The sequence below is a fragment of the Aphelocoma coerulescens genome, chromosome 28 (assembly GCF_041296385.1).
Source record: "Aphelocoma coerulescens isolate FSJ_1873_10779 chromosome 28, UR_Acoe_1.0, whole genome shotgun sequence".
NCBI lineage: Eukaryota > Metazoa > Chordata > Aves > Passeriformes > Corvidae > Aphelocoma > Aphelocoma coerulescens.
In genome coordinates this window covers 3318345-3337390 of record NC_091041.1, presented here as the reverse complement: position 1 = coordinate 3337390, position 19046 = coordinate 3318345, and the positions used below count along the sequence as shown (strand labels likewise).

Below are 19046 nucleotides of genomic sequence, written 5' to 3'. Positions count from 1 at the left end.
ATCCTCTCATTTAAATTTGATCCTGGGCATTTTTATTCTAATCCCTGATATTTCTAGAAGATTCCCTTCATCTCCCAGCTTCCTTTTCCTGCAAATGTCTTTTTATATTCCCTTAAACATTGCAGAGTTTCACAATATGAACTCCCACTATTGAATTAGAAATTTATTATGAAGCACACAGAAGAGCTTGAAACAAAGACCTGTCAGAATAGAAATAATTTCCCAAACATGATTTTTGCTCTTCCTGCACTACTAATAACAGACTGGGCACTTAAAACGAGAAAATTAAAGATTCTTTCCATTTGTATCCCTTTATCTGTTTGCTTTCTGAACGTTGCTCAGTTGTGACAATCAGATTTCCCTGGTTTATTTCTGTTTATGCCACGATCAGGTTCCAATAAAATCACTCTGCAGCCATATGCTGCTGTGTTTGTTATGGGCACTACAGGGGAACATTTAATTTTCATTTCTACCTTAACTTTATTTCTATCTGACTGTTTGGTTTCCTTTGAAAACAACTCTCGTTAGAAAAAACCTCCTCCTTGTTCGATCCAAGGATGGAAAAAGCCATTCTTGGGGCTGGCTGAGAAAATAAAAACCTTTTCCTGAAGGTCCAGGTTTGGAGAAGTTTTCTTGTGGCCGTTTCTATGAAATATAAAAAAGAAACCATATGTGGTCATATTTAGGGTGTTTTTAGCTGGGACTGTGAGCAGCAGGTTCCTGAGTTTCCACTCCCTCAAGCTCAGAGTTAGGACAGAGCCATTCCCTCACAGGAAAGAATTCCAGTGGGGTTTTTTGGGGTTGTTTTGTGGGTTTTTTTGGTATTTCATTTTGCAGACAATGAGGGAAAATTACATTTTCCCCCTGCTCCTACTCGTGCTGTGGATATCCCAGAGCCACAGGGCCTCAGGCACCCAACTCCTCCAACTTCAGGCACTCGTGTACAAAAATTGGAGTTACTTTTCTCTGATTTCTTTGCACCATTTGCAAGTTCATAACTGGCAAAGAAATAATCCTCTGACCCAGGGCCTCAGCCACTCTCTGCTGCAGTCACACAGGGACATGATTTCATCAGAACCATCCCGTGTCACTGGGGACCAGCAGGAGCTTCACCTTCCCCACTGGGTATTTCAAGTGCACTTCAACAACCTCTCAGGGAGTTTTGGAAGCCAAATTCAGTTACCAAGCTCCATTTTATATTGATTTTAGTTCAATTATGGGGAGAATTCCCTTTGGACTGAGATACCTTTATTTGTCCTCTTATTTTACTTTTTTTTTAAAACCCCAAAGATTCCTGGCACGAACCATCTGCTGATGGTAACAAAATAAACCCCACTGCCCCGAGGATTTGCACATTTCCAAAATGCCAAATTTAAAAGGAGGGACAGAAGACAACGAAGAACTCTTCAACCTTAAGACTCAGAGCAATTAAGCCACAACTCAGTGCAATTAGCATCATCTCCCCATTTTCTCTTGCTTTTGTCAAGCTGGAATTTGCTTTCAGCCTTGACAAATTGCAGTCACCTGCTGCTTCCCTCTCTGCTCCTCCAGCACAAGCCTGACAATCCTGTGTGCCAGCCATGGGGAATTTGGGATGGGTAATGCTCTCCCTGGTGTTGTGGTTTTGTTCTTTGCCATGAAGAGGTGGGAACTGGAACACCCTGGAGAGCAGAAACCTTTCTGCCACAGCACTGGTGGTCACTGGGATGTCCCACACCCACACTGGGAGCCAGCTCTGGCCATCTGCAGTCTCCAGGTGGTGGCTGCTCCATCCTTGGAACATCCAAGACTGGGCTGGACAGAGCTCTGAGCACCCTGGTCTGGTGGAAGGTGTCCCTGGCCATGGCAGGAGGTTGGAATTAAATGAGCTTTAAAGTCCTTTCCAACCCAAACCATCCTGGTCCAGCTTCCTACTCAAATCAGGCCTCACTTCCATGGGGCTCAGGTCCCTCACTCCTCACTCAGATGAGTCCTAAGAACCTCCCCACACAGAGGCTGCAGAGCCTCCCTGGGCAATGGCACTGGAATTCCTCCAGCTCTGGAGCTGCCTGATCTGGCTCCCCAGTGTGCTGTGTTCCCTCAGGCACTGCCCATGCCTCCTGTTATTCCACAGACACCTCCCCGTGCCCTGGGAAGGCTGAGCAGGGACACTGGGGGTCCATGGGACAGCAAGGACCCCTTGGGGCTCCTCAGCTCAGGCTCTGTGCTGGAGGGAATGACCCACCCAGCTCTGGAGCTGCCCAGGACCAGCACCTTGTGCCTGGAGCAGCACCTTCAGAGGGACCAGCTGAGGGTGGATGTGTCACACGTGCTCAGAAGGAGTTTGTTTGCTCCAGAGTTTGTAAGAGCATTTAAACCTAATGCCAAGCTATGACCCATGACCCAGAAGCAGGGACATCAAGTTCTGCACTTCCAGCCTGCAGGACAAGGGTGGGGAAGGTGTGATCAGAGGCTGGATCAGGCCCCAACTCCATCCTGCACAGCCTGTGGGCAGTGAAATCTCTTTGCTACCTTTTGCTTTCTTTCCTCTGCCCTTTTCCTGAGTTTTTTCAAACCTTGTCCTGGATGAACAAGAAAAGTCCTGCAGAGCAACACAATCCTTGTGCAGCACTTCAGGAGTGTGAGCCTGGCACAGCCTGGGGTGGGAGGGATGCAGGGAGATGCTCAGAACAGGAACTGCCTGATCCTGCAGGTTTGTGCTCCCCCAACTACAACCAGAAACCTTCACTCTCCACCAGCTGAAATAAGGATTGAGCTCCCTCAGGAGCCCTGGCCTGGAGTTTGAAATCAGCTGAGGAGAATCAGACTGGTTTAAAGTTCCTTTTGTTGTCTCAGGCTATTTATCTACGGTGAAGAAGCCAAAGATTTTTTAATTTGGTTTGGTTTTTTTTTTGCAGGACCTAAGAATGCCAACAAACCAGCCCCCAAACACAGAGGAAATCCATTAGAATAAAGAAGCACCACTTTGTGCACTGGGATTTATGGGTGCAGGACATGCTTGGGCTTAATCCAAACACAGGGAAGCCAAGGCAAATCCAAGGACTCCAACATGACCTGGATCAACCCAAATCTCACCCAAGCATGTGCTCACCCCTCAGTGTTCCTGCATGGGAACCACAAACCGGGATGCAAAGGCCCAGCAGAACAGTGGGAATATCACACAAAGCAGGGAAATCGTTGGCAGAGCACGGAGAGAGAGGGCCAGCACATGGATTCAGCACAGCACTGTGACAGCAATGGGCTTCCTGAGGCACAGAGACAGGGAAAAAAGGCATTCACAGGCTTTGGGTCCGTGCTGCCTGAGGGGAATCTGTCACAATTCACACCCAGTCGTGGCTGCGGATTTACAAGTCATTTTCCAGCCATTTTTCAGTTGCAGTGAAAGGAAAAGAACTTCCTCAAATGTGTTTATCTAATTGCCAGCAATTTCCATTGCAAGGCAGATGAAATAAATAAACACAGGGCAGAGGCAGCTAACAGACTGCAGAGCACCTCAGCAGCAAACATTACCATCACGGCACGATTTTCCTTGGGAATGGGCTGTTTTGGGCAGCACAGCTCAATCACAGGCTGCTTTTGAGTGACTGTTAAATACACCAAAGAGCTACAAATAATTCTCCTATCAAAGCAGGGGAAAAGGTTGTAAATTCTGATTGTAACTTACATGGCTGTTGAGCAAACTGCTTTTGTGTGATGTAATCCCTTCATTTTTTTGTAGGTTTTCAATCGCCATTTCAAGCTAAAGAAAAATGTGCACAGGAGAGAGAGAGAAAAAAAAAAAAAAAAGGAAAAAGAAAGGAAATCAGATAGTTAGCAACAGCCAGGATTATTGTTTCTTTATTAATATTTGAATGATTAATGCTTTATATGAACAAGCTTGTGGAAAAGAGGCAAACAGATGAGCACAGTCGGCGTGGATGGAGCTGCAGAGGCGTTACTGGGACATGCAAATGGACACACAGCAGGAATCCCCAGGGGGGTGACAGAGCGAGGCCAGAGGGGGTTTATGTTCCACTAAAAGCACTGCCCAGTTATACAAAAAAAAGCAATTTTGCTCCTCTTTTTCCCTTCCTGCTGAGAGCAAACCATTGCCAGACAGATCCACTGCAGAGGGTCAGAGACTGGCTGCAGAGCTGTACCCAGGCCTCTCAAGGAGAGCTGGCAGTGATGGTTTGGTCATTGTCACCTCTTCAGATTTTGTCAAAAAAACCCTAAAAAACTAAATAAAATTGGGGTGCAAGGAGAGTGCATGAACTGGTATGGATAAGGGCTCTCTGATGCTGAGAACTACAAAAGGAAGAAGGGAGGAGCCAGGTCTCAGTTGGGTGAGTTCTCCCCCAGAAGCCAGGGTGGAACATTTGATGCTACCTGTGCTCGTTTCTACTGATCTCAGAGGAGCCAAGGCGAGGCCTTCTGGCCCCTGAGGAGCCCCCTCACTCTCTGTCTGGTTCCTGTTCCACCTTCAGCCCAGCTGTGGCTGCTGCCTTGTGCCTCAACCCTCTCCTGAACCCTTCTTGCCTTCTCCTTTCTGCTACTGGGGCAGAATCTGCGAAACTCCTTAGCAGATGGCTGCTGGTCCCAGAACTCCAGCGCTCCTCTTCAAGCTTTTTGCAAGAAAAAAATCCCCAAACCCCAAAAACCCCATATAAAAGACTGCCAGGAGCAGAACCTCCTGTTTCTCTCCAGCAGACATTCTCAAACTGCGTTATCTGTGCCCTGTGGGTGCAGGCAGGACAAGGCAGCAGCACACAGAACCTGCAGCCAGCAGCTCTCTTGCCTCTGTCCTCATTTGACACCTCTGTGGGCACAGGCACAAAGCATCTGCAGATGATCTGTCCATGGCCTCCTTCCCACATTCACAGCCTGCACTGACTCACCCCACGGTGGAGATTAAGGCTGAGATAAACCCAGCCCTTGACAGACCCAGGCTCTGTCACAGAAGGGTGCAGGGGGCAGAGCAGAACAGATCAGACCCAGCTGCTGAAGTGACATCCACCAACCTCAGCCACCAACCTCAGCCTGGTGTAAAGGTGACACTCCACCTCCAGCACACGTCCCTTGATTTCCAGCCCACAGTGGAACCACTGTGGCACTTCTCGAGGGGTTATCACCGAGCTCAGCCTCAGATCAGTCTCAGATCAGTGGGGTTTCTGAGAACACTGCCTCACACCGTGAGGGACCACGAGGAACCAAAGCCCGAGTGCTGACACAGCCTTCAGGAAATGAGTCAGAGTTAGAGGGAGACCCAATTTCCTTCCTCTGCTCGGGGGCTGCTTGAGCAACAGCTCTGAGGCAAGCACAGAAATGCTGCCTGGCCTTTTGCTGTTGGCAGGTGTCCCATCCAAAAGGACACCTTGCATCTGCAATGAAAAATATTACAGGGGAAAGACTAAAAGCTCTTCAGCAGCCCTGCAGGAAGGTGAAGAGCTCTGAGGACCCACTTATAGGAGGTCTCAAGGATTTCCTCTCTTGGTCCAGACTAATTTAGGTGAAGATTAACAGTGCTGTGTTGGCACAGATACTGAATGGGGCTGTTCCCTGTGCTGCTCCAGCCCATCTGATGGAGCAGAACGTTGTTATTCCAGCAGATAGGGAAGGTTTCTTAAGAAGGTTTCTCTAAGTATTTGAAGATTTTTCTTTGTGCACACAGACTTCACCAAACATCTCTCAACCTCCTGAAGCAGCTCATGTGCCACTGCTAATCCTGAAGCACTCCCCTGTTTCCATTCTCCTCTGGAGGTGCCCTCCTTGCTCTCCAGGTCTCTTCCTCAAGCCCTCAATGCCTCCAATCCCTCTCCTTCCCCACTGCCCAGCCCTCTCATTGCTGACCACTCTGATGTCCATCCCCAGGGCCATGTGCAAACACTTTGGCTTCCCTGGCTCCATCTGCACGAGCTCTGCTTTCCTTTCCTCCCACAAAGCTCCTAACCTTGCCCCACCATGTTTTGCCATGACTACCTGAGCCCCTCTGGCCTCTTTAACACCAGGCTTTCCCAGCCTCTGGTTAGGCTGGACATTAACAGAAAACAAAGTTCCTGCCCATGGCTTTGATTCAGTCCCTGCTCTCCTGAAGTTGCCCATCCTTCCTCGTGGGTGTCTGGAGAAGCTGTGGCTGTCCCATCCCTGGAATGCTCCAGGCCAGGTTGGACAGAGCTTGGAGCACCCTGGGATAGTGGAAGGTGTCCCTGCCCATGGCAGGGGTGGAATGGGATGAGCTTTAAGGTCCCAAACCAAACGATTCCATGATTATGTGAAATCCCAAGCAGTCAAGGCTCTGCTCTATCCCCTCTGACTCTGGTCTGGGCTAGAAGGACTGAAAGCCACACAGACACAGACACAGCCCTGCACTGCCTGCCAGGCTCTTCTCCACCCTCTTCAGCCCTTCCTCAGCTATTTTGTGTTAAAAGACCTTCACAGAGTTCATTCCTACATGCCAAAGAGTGAATTCATCTCTGATGCATTTTCATAAAGGACGCTTTCTAAATTTTTTTTTTCCTGAACAGCCTTATCTCATGTGATAACCACAAACTAAATCTGTTCATGGGACATTTCTACTGACACGTTTTCTACTTGGGCTTTTATAATGTGCTCATCACCACGGAAATTACAAAAACCCCAAACAACAAAAAAACCTCCCCAAAAATCCCAGAGTAAAGCTGTGCAGCTTTGCAAGACGCAGTCCCACACAGGTGATGCTTCCAAACAATAACTTTGAGCAAAAATCAAATGGTCCAGTGCTAATTTTTAACTTTGAACAGTTAAAATACATGCACACACACACAATTCTCACCCAAGAAAAGAACCCCAGCATCTGTCATTTTCTCTTCCACCCAAACTAAGGACTTTTCCCCTATGCCTACCCAAGGCAGAGCACATTTACCACAGGATCAAAGCAACCTTTCAAGGCACAAAGATTCAGAAAACATAAAGTCTATACTCTAAAACTCAGTGGGAGAAGAAAGCACAACTTAACAGGCCAGATTTACAAGAGTTCTCAGTAGCAACAGCTCCTGTTTTTCTCCCTGGTGATGCTGCTCACATTTTAAATTCTGGCTACATGCCCTGAATTACACCTACATTTGTATTTATATTTATATATGAATGTACAAACACACAGAAATCTGCAGAGGAAGGTGAGCAGTGTCCCAGGAAATGAGCTCCAACCACTCCTGGCAGCTCCTAAGGGCTGGGAGATTCCCAAATGAAAGCCCTGGTGCTTCTCACTGCAAAAAGGCTGTTCTGGGTGAAGAGCTGTGAGCCCTCAGTCCCACACAGCTGCACAGCCTCCAGCACCTGCCACCTCGGCTGGCAGCTGGAGGGACACGATTTAAAGAAATTGGAACTTTAAACCATTTCTGTTTGATCAGTATCACCCCTAAAAGACATTTTCTAAACATATGGCAAGGACAGAATACACAATGGTGTAGGAGATACACACACAAAGAGTTTTTGATCACTGTGCACTTGGCATGATCAGCTTGACGTAAGTTATGTGCTAATTATCCACTGGGTTAATGAAGGATTTTTCAGGTCTCTTCATAACTGAAGATATATCTCAATATTTTGGCTTAGCATGTGTGAGATGTTTGACTTACTAGAAAACGTAAATAGAGACAAATCTTTAAAAGCCAAAATATTTTGCTGGGGGGGGGGGGGAAAAACCCAAACCAAACCCCCAGAGAATCTTCTCTAATGCTGCACAATTTCAGTGATCTGCTGAGCGAGAGGGGCAGTCCAAACACCAATTGAAAAGATAAGTGTAGTACACCAGTGTCTATTCTCTCCCCTGCTCTCATGGCATGGCACAGACATATACAGCGATAATGACAGGTCAGTTTTATTTTCTGAAGGCTTTTCAGTTCCCTTTGGAATCATTCCTGGCCCCCGAGCTGCGGTGCCTGCAGGGCTACATACCGTTGCTGGAGAGGAGCGTGAGGTGTGTGACAGAGAATGTCTAGAGTTCTCCAGCCCCCCATGAATGAGATAGGCTCCCGAGCCGGAGAGGATCTGACTTCCCCCAATGTCCATGGTGATGCCCACCATGTTGTGAGAGGGAATGGCTGTAGGAGAGGATGCCGCTGTAGTCACCTGAGCTCCACCTCCTCCCTGCGCTTCGAAATAGGGCGCGGCGCCGGCGGGAGCGTAAATCTGCGCCTCGCTGCTGTAGGAGTAGGCGGCTCGTCTGTGCAGGGGACAAAAGGGGACATGGAGAGGAGCTGGCAGAGGGAATCCCATGGTCAGTGGTTTGTGAAAGCTGGACAAGTGTCAGAAAACCCCCTGTGTTGTTGGTGGGGTTTGCTCTGTTGGAATGGGACTCTTGAGCTGGGATTAACCGGCCCCGCAGCACAAGCTCACGGCGAGGGCAGAGCCTGGAGCTCTTGTAGGGAACTGGGGTGAGGAAGGCCAAAAGAAGGCCCAAAATGGGGCATGGCAGACAGGAGGAAGAGGGAATTCTAAGGGTAGAGAGGCCCTGGCACAGTTGTGGCTGCCCCGTCCCTGGAAGTGTCCAAGGCCAGGTTGGATGAGGCTTGGAGCAGCCCAGGATAGTGGAAGGTGTTGGGGAGTTGGAAGGAGATGGGCTTTAAGGTCCTTTCCAACCCAAACCATTCTGGGATTCCTTGATTCTCTAAAATCCTACAACATCCCCTTTTCCCTCTAGAAGTTCCTCTCCTAAAACTGCCCACGTCACCACAGCCTGCTGGGCACAGGGGAACACCAGGTACTTTGATGTAGCAGGATTCCCTGGAGAACAGTCCCTCCATGAGGACAACACCCCCAAGGCTGGAATCCAGCTGAAACCACCCTCACACCCCACAGAACACCTGAAACAGCTCCTCTTCCTCCTTCCATCGTGGGACAGGGGAGGAAGGAGCCTGGGGGGAGGGAAGGGCTGGGAGGTGGGAGGGGAACATCTCTGAGAGACTCTTACATGGTTCCATTGGTATAAACAGCTTCTCCTCCTTCCACATACTGCACCTGGGCTGGGTAAACGTGCTGCACAGACTGCACCTGCAACAGGCAGCAAGAACTCAGGGTTTGCTCAGGAACTTCAGGATAAACTACACAACTCCAACCTTACCTTGACATTTAAGCTTTCTTTTCAAAAGAAAAAGGAAAAAAAACCCCAAACCAAAAACACTCTCTCCCCCCCTCTCCCCTCCATGCTTAGGAATCCCAAAGGCAGTTTTTCTTTTCAAAGGTCAAATTAAAATAGATAAGTAAGTGGTTGCTCCATGAGCAGTGGAAACAATGGAGCTGGGTTTCCTCTGGACACGTGTCTTGGGGCTGACTAATAGGGGTGAGCTCATGCTGCAGCCTTTCCTTCAGAGAGGAGCCTGGCAGTGTCCAGCTGAACCCCAGCCCCCTTGTTCTTTGCCCTGGGAGGGATGGAGTTGCCCTCTGTCAATTTTTTTTTCCCCCCTGAAACAGAGCAACCAAATAAAAAAATCACTAAAGGAAGAAAAATTAGGAGGGTCAGACTCGCTGTCCACATGGGACAGCACCACATATCCCTGGTTCCTTAGGAAACAAGCCCTGGAAAAGGCAAAGTTCAAATAAATAAAAACACTTGCACGGCTCTCTGGCACCAAACCTTTCTCTGGAGCCACGTGCAGTCAGTAAATTTGTTTGTGTAATTAACTTCACCTCTAAAAAAACCTTTACCAAAGGAGATTGCTTTTAATTTAGCTTTGATTTAATAAATGCTTTTAAATGGCAGTTGAAAGCATCCATCAAATCTTCAGATGTATGAATCCATCAAATCTTCAAATACATGAAAGACAACTACTACAGCAAAGGTTCTTCCTAAACTTCAAATATCTTGAGAGTTTCTTTTGTCATCAGTCTAAGAAAGGAGGAGAGAGCTGGAGAAAGTGATCCCAGGTCTCTGACTGCCCATAAAACTTTAATTAAGATTTTTTCTAGATCTGGCACAGTTCCAAAAGCTGTGTGGGACGTGGGGACCTGCTGATGCAGGGGTCCCTGCGTGGTGTCTCTCCCCAGAGGGTTCATTACCTGTTGTGGAACCTGCTGGACTCTGGGAACGGAGATTTGCTGCATCTGCGCCCCTTTGGGAGCGGAGCCTGTGGCTTGGACCAAAACCCTCTGCAAGAAGGACATACAGGAAGAGACACTTAAACTCAGTCCATGACACAGGTGAGCCAGGTGTTCTCTAACAAAATTCCATGGATAACTTGCCTCTGACAGCAGCAGCAGCAGTGGCACCCTGGAATTAGTGTCCCTGTGGTCCCCACCCTCACAGGGGGGTGCACCAGCCTGAACTCAGCCCCCTGAACTTGGGCAAAGCTGCACCCAAAATTTCTGACAGGAATCGTCTTTGAACCTCCACAAAAGGAAACAGCAGTTCATTGGTAAGTTCAGCCACAGCTAAACAAGAATCTCTCCTCACACATCCACGTTTGGCTCCAAAGTTCCTTCTCTTAGAGCTGCTAAACCCAACCACACTCTGCCTCCTGCAACAAGAAATCCCACCAAGCTTCCACCAGCACCAAAGCTCAGGTGGTTCTGCAGCTCCCTGCAGAGCCACTGAGGGCACAGGAACATTTGATGGTGGTGGCTCTGTCACATCCATCATCCCTGTGTTACACTTCACATTCAGTGTGAGGTTGTCAACACATCTCAAGAGTGCTCAGCACCTTCAGATCCAGCAAAACAAATGTGGGGATGTGGTGGATGGAAAGAAAGGATTCAGCAGGAACAGAGCCAAACATCTCCATGGCCTTTTAAACCTTCTCCAAGGAGACACATCCTCTGTGGTTGGAGGCTTTAAAAACACCCAGGAGACTGGGCCACAGTACAAAGAGCCAGAAAACAATCCCACAGGACTTCTAGGAGCAACCTTGATAATTACTGGCTACCTTATACATGGATATTTATGATTTTTAGCCCTCCCAACATGCCTTTGTAACAACCAGAAATCCTGTCCTAGCAGAATGACAGGTTTATGACGACTGCCCAGATTTCCAGAAAGCTGCTCCATCCCCAGGGCCCAGGCTGCATTCCCTGGAGATCCTGCAGTGAGGACACCTACACTTATGTCAGCCATCACCTGGCCCGTTTTCCCTCCAGAAGGGGCTGTCATCACAGCAGGATGGGGACATCACCAGCCCTTTTTGAAGTCAGGCCTTGGCAGTGCCACTTACATCAAAGACTCTTTCCTTTCTCCTACTTTTTCCCTCATTCTCTGGCATTGCTTTTGCCAAATGGCACATCCCTGGCACAGCTGCCCAGCTCAGCTCCTCACTGCCTGTCCCAGTGCTCTCCTGTTACCTTCCAGCCAAAAGAAGGAATCATCCCCAACCTGTAAGGTGAGGCCATCCTGCTCAAACAGCCTCTGCCCACACTGAAAGGGGCACCAGTGCTCAACAACCCCGAGGGCTTCAGCCTCACACCATTCCTTCTGCCAGCAGTTCATTCCCAGTATTTTCTTTGTCCTGCTGGTGAGAAGGGAAGGCTCTGGATGCTCCTCCTCTTCAGCAGTCTTCCACTATGCCCCGGATTTTCCTTAATCCACAGAGTTCCTCTCGATGCTCCACATCCCAATGGCAGCACAGGCAAAGGCTGGATGGGTGATTTCATAATCCAAAAGTTTTCCAACCTTTGTTCACAGCCAAATCCATGCTACTGATCCTTGGGACACCTGGCACTGCTGCCCAGTGCTGTCCCCATCACTGCAACACCAGCAAGGAATGCTCTCCATGGATGGGAAGGCTGGGAGGCGACAGCAGTGCTCTGGATCACCCGATGGGAATGTCCAGGGCTCCTGCAGAGTGGAATATTCCTCCCAACTCACAATCTTTAATTGTTCCTTTTCATCAGCATCCAATGGCAGCTGCTGCTGCTCACTTGGGAGTTGGAGAAGGATGTAGCTGAGTTACACCCACCCATCCTCTCATCCCTCCAGCTTCCTGCGAGAGAAATTTCTTTTGAAAGTTCCCCAAATGGCATAAAAAGGAACAAAAAGGAACCAGTTTCACTTAATCCTTCCCGTTTTGCACTGGGTGGTTCCCGTTCATCACTTGAAGCCATCTCTTGTGTCCTGTTGAGCCTCCCAAATGCAGCATATCCATGGATATTAATCACAAATCCCCCCTTCAAATTAAAATGGTGGGATCCACCTACTGAAGGAAGAGACCATGGAATCATGGAAAGGTTTGGATTGGAAGGGACCTTAAAGCCCATCCCATTCCACCTCCTGCCATGGGCAGGGACACCTTCCACTGTCCCAGGCTGCTCCAAGCCCCATCCAGCCTGGCCTTGGGCACTGCCAGGGATCCAGGGGCAGCCCCAGCTGCTCTGGGCACCCTGTGCCAGGGCCTCCTCACCCTCCCAGGGAACAATTCCTGCCCAATCTCCCATCCAGCCCTGCCCTCTGGCACTGGGAAGCCATTCCCTGGGTCCTGTCCCTCCATGCCTTGTCCCCAGTCCCTCTGCAGCTCTCCTGGAGCCCCTTTAGGCCCTGCAAGGGGCTCTGAGCTCTCCCTGGAGCCTTCTCCTTTCCAGGTGAGCACCCCCAGCTCTCCCAGCCTGGCTCCAGAGCAGAGGGGCTCCAGCCCTGGGACCATCTCCGTGGCCTCCTCTGGACTCTCTCCAACAGGTCCATGTCCTTCTTGAGCTGAGGACCCAAACCCGGCCCCAGCAGTGCAGGGGGAGGTCGGGAGGGCAGAGCAGAGGAACAGAATCCCCTCCCTGACCTGCTGGCCACTCCTCTCTGGATGCAGCACGTGGCTCCTCCACCCTCTCCTGCACCAACTCTGCCCTCACCTGTTCCCATGACCTCAGTACCTTGCAGGGCTGTTCCATCTTCCCCTGCTTTTACTGACACACCAAACAATGACAACAGGAAATCAATCCAAAGCACACACCCAGCTGGCATGAAGTGACTCCCCTGGGGACCAAAATTAAACCCCAAACCCCACATTTTAAGCTTGCAGGTGGATGGCGAGGGCTCAAACCCACAGGGCCTTTATCAACACCAAGTCCAGCAACAGGTTGTCCCCACTATCTCAACGAGCTGATTAAAAAATCCTCTCCCCACTATCAAAACCCGGGATTAAAACACATCTGCCAGGGAAAACAGGGCTCTTCTCCATGGAAACAGCATCCCCAGCTGTGCATACATTACCTGCTGAGACGCTGGCACTGGCTGCACCACCGGTGCCTGGGCTGAGGCCGACGTGTGAAGCGCCACGGAAGCTGCTGAGTCTGATCCACCCTCGGGACTCTGCATGCTCACTGCTGGGGACAGCACAGGGACATCAGGCAGGGCAGCACAGCACAGCCACACACCCCCAGCCCCTTTAACCGGGGGCAAAATCCCAGTGGAAGATCCAGAGGGAAGCGCTGGGAAGGGAGGCAGCTCCCGTCCTACACACGGGACTCGTTTTAGTCCTGGAGCTAATTTTAATGCAGAATTATATTAAGGAAAAAGAAAGTTGCACAATTGTTTCACGGAGAGGAGAGGGAAGGAACAGAAAATGCACTTCTAAATTTAACCGAAAAGTGGCGTTGGAAAATTATTGTGTCACAGTGAGCATCACACATGATCAGGAAGAGTAAGGGCATATTTTTAAAATAAAGCTTTCTCCCCCTCTGCTTTATCACGTTTAACTACTGCAAAAAAGCTTTTAATCAAACCTCAGCCCATGCCTGGAGTTTAGCTAAGATCTCACTGGGAAAGTGGGGGTGGCCAGCTTGGGTTTCTAACCACAAATAATCAAGGATGAAGAGCAGAAGAGCAGCGATTCACCAGTATTTTAGAACCCCCAAAGCAGCATCTCCACTCTCCCATTCCTGCCCTCGCCCCAAAATCCCACCAAGGTCCCCAAACAGCCACAGCATCACCCTCCACTGCCACACAACCCTACAGAGCTGATGGTGCCCTTGGCATCCTCAAACCCCTGTGGCCCAGCACTCCCTCCTGGCACTGTCCCAGCCTGTGTCCATCCCTGGGGACACCGAGGGATGCTCAGAAGGGGCTTCCCAACAGCACAAAATGGCATTTTGGTTTCTTTTTGGGGTGGGGGAGCCTTTTTTCCTCAGTGTCTTGTGAAACTTCCCGCTTAATAAACTATTTTAGGAGGGTTTCTGCTGTCACTTCAAAATCAAAAGATTAAAAACAACCAGATTTTGGGCAGTGTCATTTCTGCTTTCTTGGCCTCGCTGCTGAGCCTCCAAACAACATTATGATGTCTTTGTTTTATTTCCCTTCTCCTTCCAATATTTAAACTTTTCCCTCAACTTTGTGCAAGTTAAGAGGCAAAAGGAGAAATGAGAAACTGAGGGACACTGGACCCTGCTCATCTGTGCTCAGAAGAAATGCAAGGGTGGTGTGAAGGCACAGAGTTTACCTGTTTATCCCTTCAGCCACTGACAAAAAAACCCAAATATTAAGACTCTCCACGAAACAGGTTTTTAAGGGCTTTTTTCCCCCAATATCCATACTCCCATTAGCAAATCACAATTACTCTCCCAACCTTCCCAAAACCCCAGAGCTTGCAAACAATTTTCTCTCTCCCATCATTTTTCTCACACCTGGGAGAAAGAGTAGACAGAGAACCCACAGACTCACAGCTACCAGATGAATCCAACAAGCCAGAAACGAGGGAAATTAAATCAATATTTACTCCTGTGTCCCCCATCAGGCCCCCCGAGCTGCCCTCAGCACCCCCATCACCGCAGCTCTGCTATATAAAGGCAGCACCTGCCTCTCCCCATCACTGCCTCCGCCTGGGTTTTAGCCAAAACCTCCCCACGAGAAGATTCCAGTTGCAACAGCGCCGTGGGATCAGGGAAATAATAATTCTCCCAGTAAAGGAGGGAAACAGCCCCAAATTATTTGCAATTAAACACTCAGCCAGAGCTGCCGGGTTTGGGATGCTCAGGTGGAGATGCTCAGGCAGGAGAGGGGGGCACTTTCAGCACATCTACTCCCCTAACTTTTCCAGAAGTGTTTATTGTCTCTCCTTTGTGCCCAAGGCCATGGGTTGCAGCTTTGCAGGGTTTTCTGAGTGTGAAATGCAGCGTGCTGAGGTTACAGAAGAAAGGTGGGTGAGTTGACAAAGATATTTTAATCTTCTATCAGTGGTTCTTGGGTCAGCTCTTGGCATTTTAGGTCTACAAAAGGTCCCTTTTAAGTGTAGTTATAACCAGAAAAGAACACTTAGAAACGATGGAGGAGTTGGACTTTGGTGATCCCTGTGGGTCCCTTCCAACCCAGAATATTCCATGATTCTACCATTCAAATCACCAACGACTCATCTTTGCTGATACATTTTGTCTTCTGCTTTCCCTCAGTGACCAGAAGAGAGCAGAGAGACGTGGGCAGGGCAGAAGGTGAATTGTCTGCTGCCAAAATAAATCCCCAGTGTGATTTTCAGGTTTGTTCCACAAGGCAGTGATGACAACCACGCCAGACACAAAGGCTCCGAGGAAATCTGCAGATGGCACTTCCAGACAAGGTAGACAGACAGAGAAGTCCTGGACTGCCAAGCCACATGTACAGGACTTGTTATTATTTTATTTATCAGTGCAACATCCTGGAGAAAGAATCATTCACTTCTCATTAAAGCCATCCTGCGCTTCCTGAGAATTGGATTCAGATCTGTGTGTGCCATCTGCTATCGTTAATTTGCGCTGATGGAAAGCTGACAGCACACACAGAATTCCTGCGCTCCCAGAAACCAGCACAAGGTGCTGCAGAGCTCTGCTGATGCCCTGGGAGCACGGCTGCCAAGTGAGCTGGCACCTGGGCCAAGGCTCCAGAGGGTGGAGAAAGCATTGGCTTCCAAGCAGGAGAGAAAATGTGGCACCCAAAGTCTTGCTTGTTCCTCTTCACCTGATCCCAGAATGGTTTGGGTTGAAAGAGACCTTAAACCTCATCCCACTGCACCCCCTGCCATGGGCAGGGACACCTCCCACTATCCCAGGTTAGGCTCAGGGCCACAGAAAGACTTTTTGGGGCTTCCAGGGATGTCTCTGCTGCAGATGAGAGCAGGAAGGATCGTTATGGACCATTAATAAACACCAGCTCTTAGACCTGTGGGGTTGGAGGTCAGAATGATCTCTGTCTGTGGGAGATCACCTCAAAGAGTGTCTTGGGTGATGTGGAACTGTGGGAAGGTGGGAGGAGGACAAGTGGCTCCATGAAAAGGAGGAGAGAGGGAAAAAGGGCCAGGAGGTTTTTCTTTCTTCCAGCTGGGGCAGCCCCTGCTCTGCTCCAAAGGCCACCAGAGCTGATGGTCCAGTCATGGGAACTTGTGGTTGGATTTGGATCAGCTCCAACTCATGAATCCTGGAATGGTTGGGGTTGGAAGGGACCTTAAACCTCATCCCACTGCACCCCTGCCCTGGGCAGGGACATCTTCCACAGGGTGCTCCAAGCCCCGTCCAACCTGGCCTTGGACACTGCCAGGGATCCAGGGGCAGTTCCCATCTCAAACTCCTCAGCAGTCCCAGGCTAAAGAACAACCCTGGAGCTCCCTCAGCCTCGTGCAGCTCTTTGGCAGCTCTGCCACATCCCTGAAGCAAATGCCCATGGAAGGACTCCCTGCTCTCCTCCCATCCCACTTTTCACCTCCCACAGTGTTCTTGATCGTCTTCTTAGCAGAAACTCGCTGGCTCAAAAGCCAGCCCTCCTGCTTCCCAAAGATCTACGGTTTGCTTCTTCCTCTTAGATCAAGCCTAAGACAGACAGGTTTATCCCACCTGTAGCTCTCTCACAGAAGGGACTGACAGAAGCCATTAAAAGGTGTCTGGTGGCCTCTGACAGCCTGGCAGCCCCTGGTACTAGGGAGTTTGCAAACTGAGAAGTTAATTAATAATCAACAAAGCTGCTGGTGGGTCACAGAGAGGATCAGCAGCATCCACAGTTGATGTTCTCAGTTCCAGGGGTCCTTACCAGGTGAAAAAGAGGAAAAAAAGTCAGTTGTTGTGGAGATATGAGCAGATGGACCTGACCATGAAAAAGGAATAAAATTGTGGTGAGAATCCCAGAATGGTTTGGGTTGGAAGGGACCTTAAAGCTCATCTTGTTCCAATCCCCTGTCATGGGCAGGGATACCTCCCACTGTCCCAGGCTGCTCCAAGCCCCAATGTCCAGCCTGGCCTTGGACACTTCCAGGGATCCAGGGGCAGCCCCAGCTGCTCTGGGCACCCTGTGCCAGGGCCTTCTCACCCTCCCAGGGAACAATTCCTTTCTAATTTCTAATTTCTAATTTCTAATTTCTAATTTCTAATTTCTAATTTCTAATTTCTAATTTCTAATTTCTAACCTAAGTCTGCCCTCCTTCACCTTAAAGCCATTCCCCTTGTCCTGTCACTGCATGGCCTTGTAAAAAGTGCCTCTCCAGCTCTTTCACAGGTACCTTTTGGACACTAAAAAGCTGCTACAAGGTCTCCTTACAGTGGATTTGTTCAGCACATTGGCATTTCAGGGAGAGACAAGTTTACAGCTCTGGTTGCTCAACGTGGCCGGTGATGTCACACGGGGCCACCAGGGCCCTGGAAGGCATCACAGACATCTGGATTCCAGGTTGCATCATCACTGAATGAATCAGGCAGATAACAAGGCTGCTGCTGCTGGAAACCTTCTGTTTACACACAGCTATCCCGGTATCCAAGCAAACAGCAGGGACAGGAAAGGAAATTCAAGAAAAAAAAACCCTAATAACTTCTGGGGGTTATTTCTGGTTCTGCCACCAGCTCGCTCCGTGACCTTGAACAGGATGCTTCCCTTTCCCCGTGCTTCAATTTTCCCACTCCTAAAAAAGCCACAAATACTCCCCTAGGCAAGGTATTTTTCAAGAACTGGTCTCTGAGGGCTGTCAGAGCCTGAATGCCTTTCAGAAAGACAAGGAGTACCAGCACAAGCCTCGAGGGCTGATAAAAACTCGGCTTGTCACCGTTTCATTCATAAGGCACCGTTGCCTCCATGTAAATGGCCTTGCCTTTGTTAATCTCTCCTGCCTAAAGCAGCTCCAAAACGCTGGGAAAACAGAGATAAGAGGATAGGAGGAGAATATTTCAAAATATTCTCTACGTTCAAATTTGCAGGGGGGGTGGGGGGAAAGGAGGAGGCAGCAGGGGGAGATCACAGGGTGACTCCTTCAAGTGATGGAGCAGCATCCCCTGCACCCCAAAAGAGTTTGGGGAAGGAGGGGGCTGATGCCAGAGCTGGCCCTGAGTGCTCTCTCTGTGCTGCAGCCCATGGGCTCCGACATCCAGGAGATGGATTTTTCCACAGAATGCTCCTGAACCCTCAAACACAAACATTTGGAGCTGAATGTGAAGCCCTCAAACGTAGAAGGAGTTTTGGTGATCAGAGCCAGAGCAGGGCTCAGGGAAATGTTTGGTTTATCTGTCTTTGGTGATCTGGTCCTCGCTCTGCAGCACATCTGGCAGCAGCAGCATCCATCCCAGGCAGCTCCCAACTCCAAATTAAGGGGATTTAAGTCCCTGCCTTCCTCAGGCCCAGGGTCACTTCTGCTGTAACTGTAGCCACACTGGTTTTTGTTTTTATTCTAGAAGAAAAAATCACCACTGGACATGGATATAACTCCCTCTCCACCTTATTTTTGTTTTTTAAGAGCAGGTCACATAAATCAGAGGTGGGACTGGCATGGCCTTGGTTCTCATGGGGTATTTAGGTCTTGTGTTTACATATCTTTATTTCTTGAAGGTGAAAATGTAAAACCTACGAGCTACCCTGCAGCAGCAGCCAAGCCAGATAATCATGGAATATGGAATGGTTTGGGTTGGGAGGAACCTTAAATCCCGTCCCATTCCACCCTGTTCCATGGGCAGGGACACCTCCCACTGTCCCAGGCTGCTCCAAGCCCCAATGTCCAGCCTGGCCTTGGGCACTGCCAGGGATCCAGGGGCAGCCCCAGCTGCTCTGGGCACCCTGTGCCAGGGCCTGCCCACCCTCACAGGGAGGAATTTCCTCTCTACAGAATCATAAATTTCTATTAGTGCTGCTTTCAAAACATTAAAATTGTTGCTGTTCCAGTGAATCACTCGCTCATTTG

The 19046-nt window shown here is 49.4% G+C and overlaps 1 protein-coding gene across 7 annotated transcripts in view; it reads right to left on the bottom strand.

Moving 5' to 3' along the window:
- LOC138099728 (DNA-binding protein RFX2-like) overlaps positions 1-19046 on the bottom strand; it is a 63711-nt gene that overhangs the window by 16211 nt on the left and 28454 nt on the right. For 2 of the 7 annotated variants that reach the window (XM_068997183.1, XM_068997177.1), the window contains exons 2-6: positions 13145-13257; positions 10015-10104; positions 8930-9009; positions 7915-8182; positions 3665-3739 (exon numbers count right to left, since the gene is read on the bottom strand). In XM_068997183.1, coding sequence (XP_068853284.1) covers positions 3665-3739; positions 7915-8182; positions 8930-9009; positions 10015-10104; positions 13145-13249 — 618 coding nt within the window. In that variant the 5' untranslated portion in view covers positions 13250-13257. Of the gene's footprint in view, positions 1-3664; positions 3740-7914; positions 8183-8929; positions 9010-10014; positions 10105-12783; positions 12864-13144; positions 13258-19046 lie in introns of those variants that run through there. The other 5 variants (XM_068997181.1, XM_068997176.1, XM_068997178.1 and 2 more) reach the window with 5 other exon arrangements.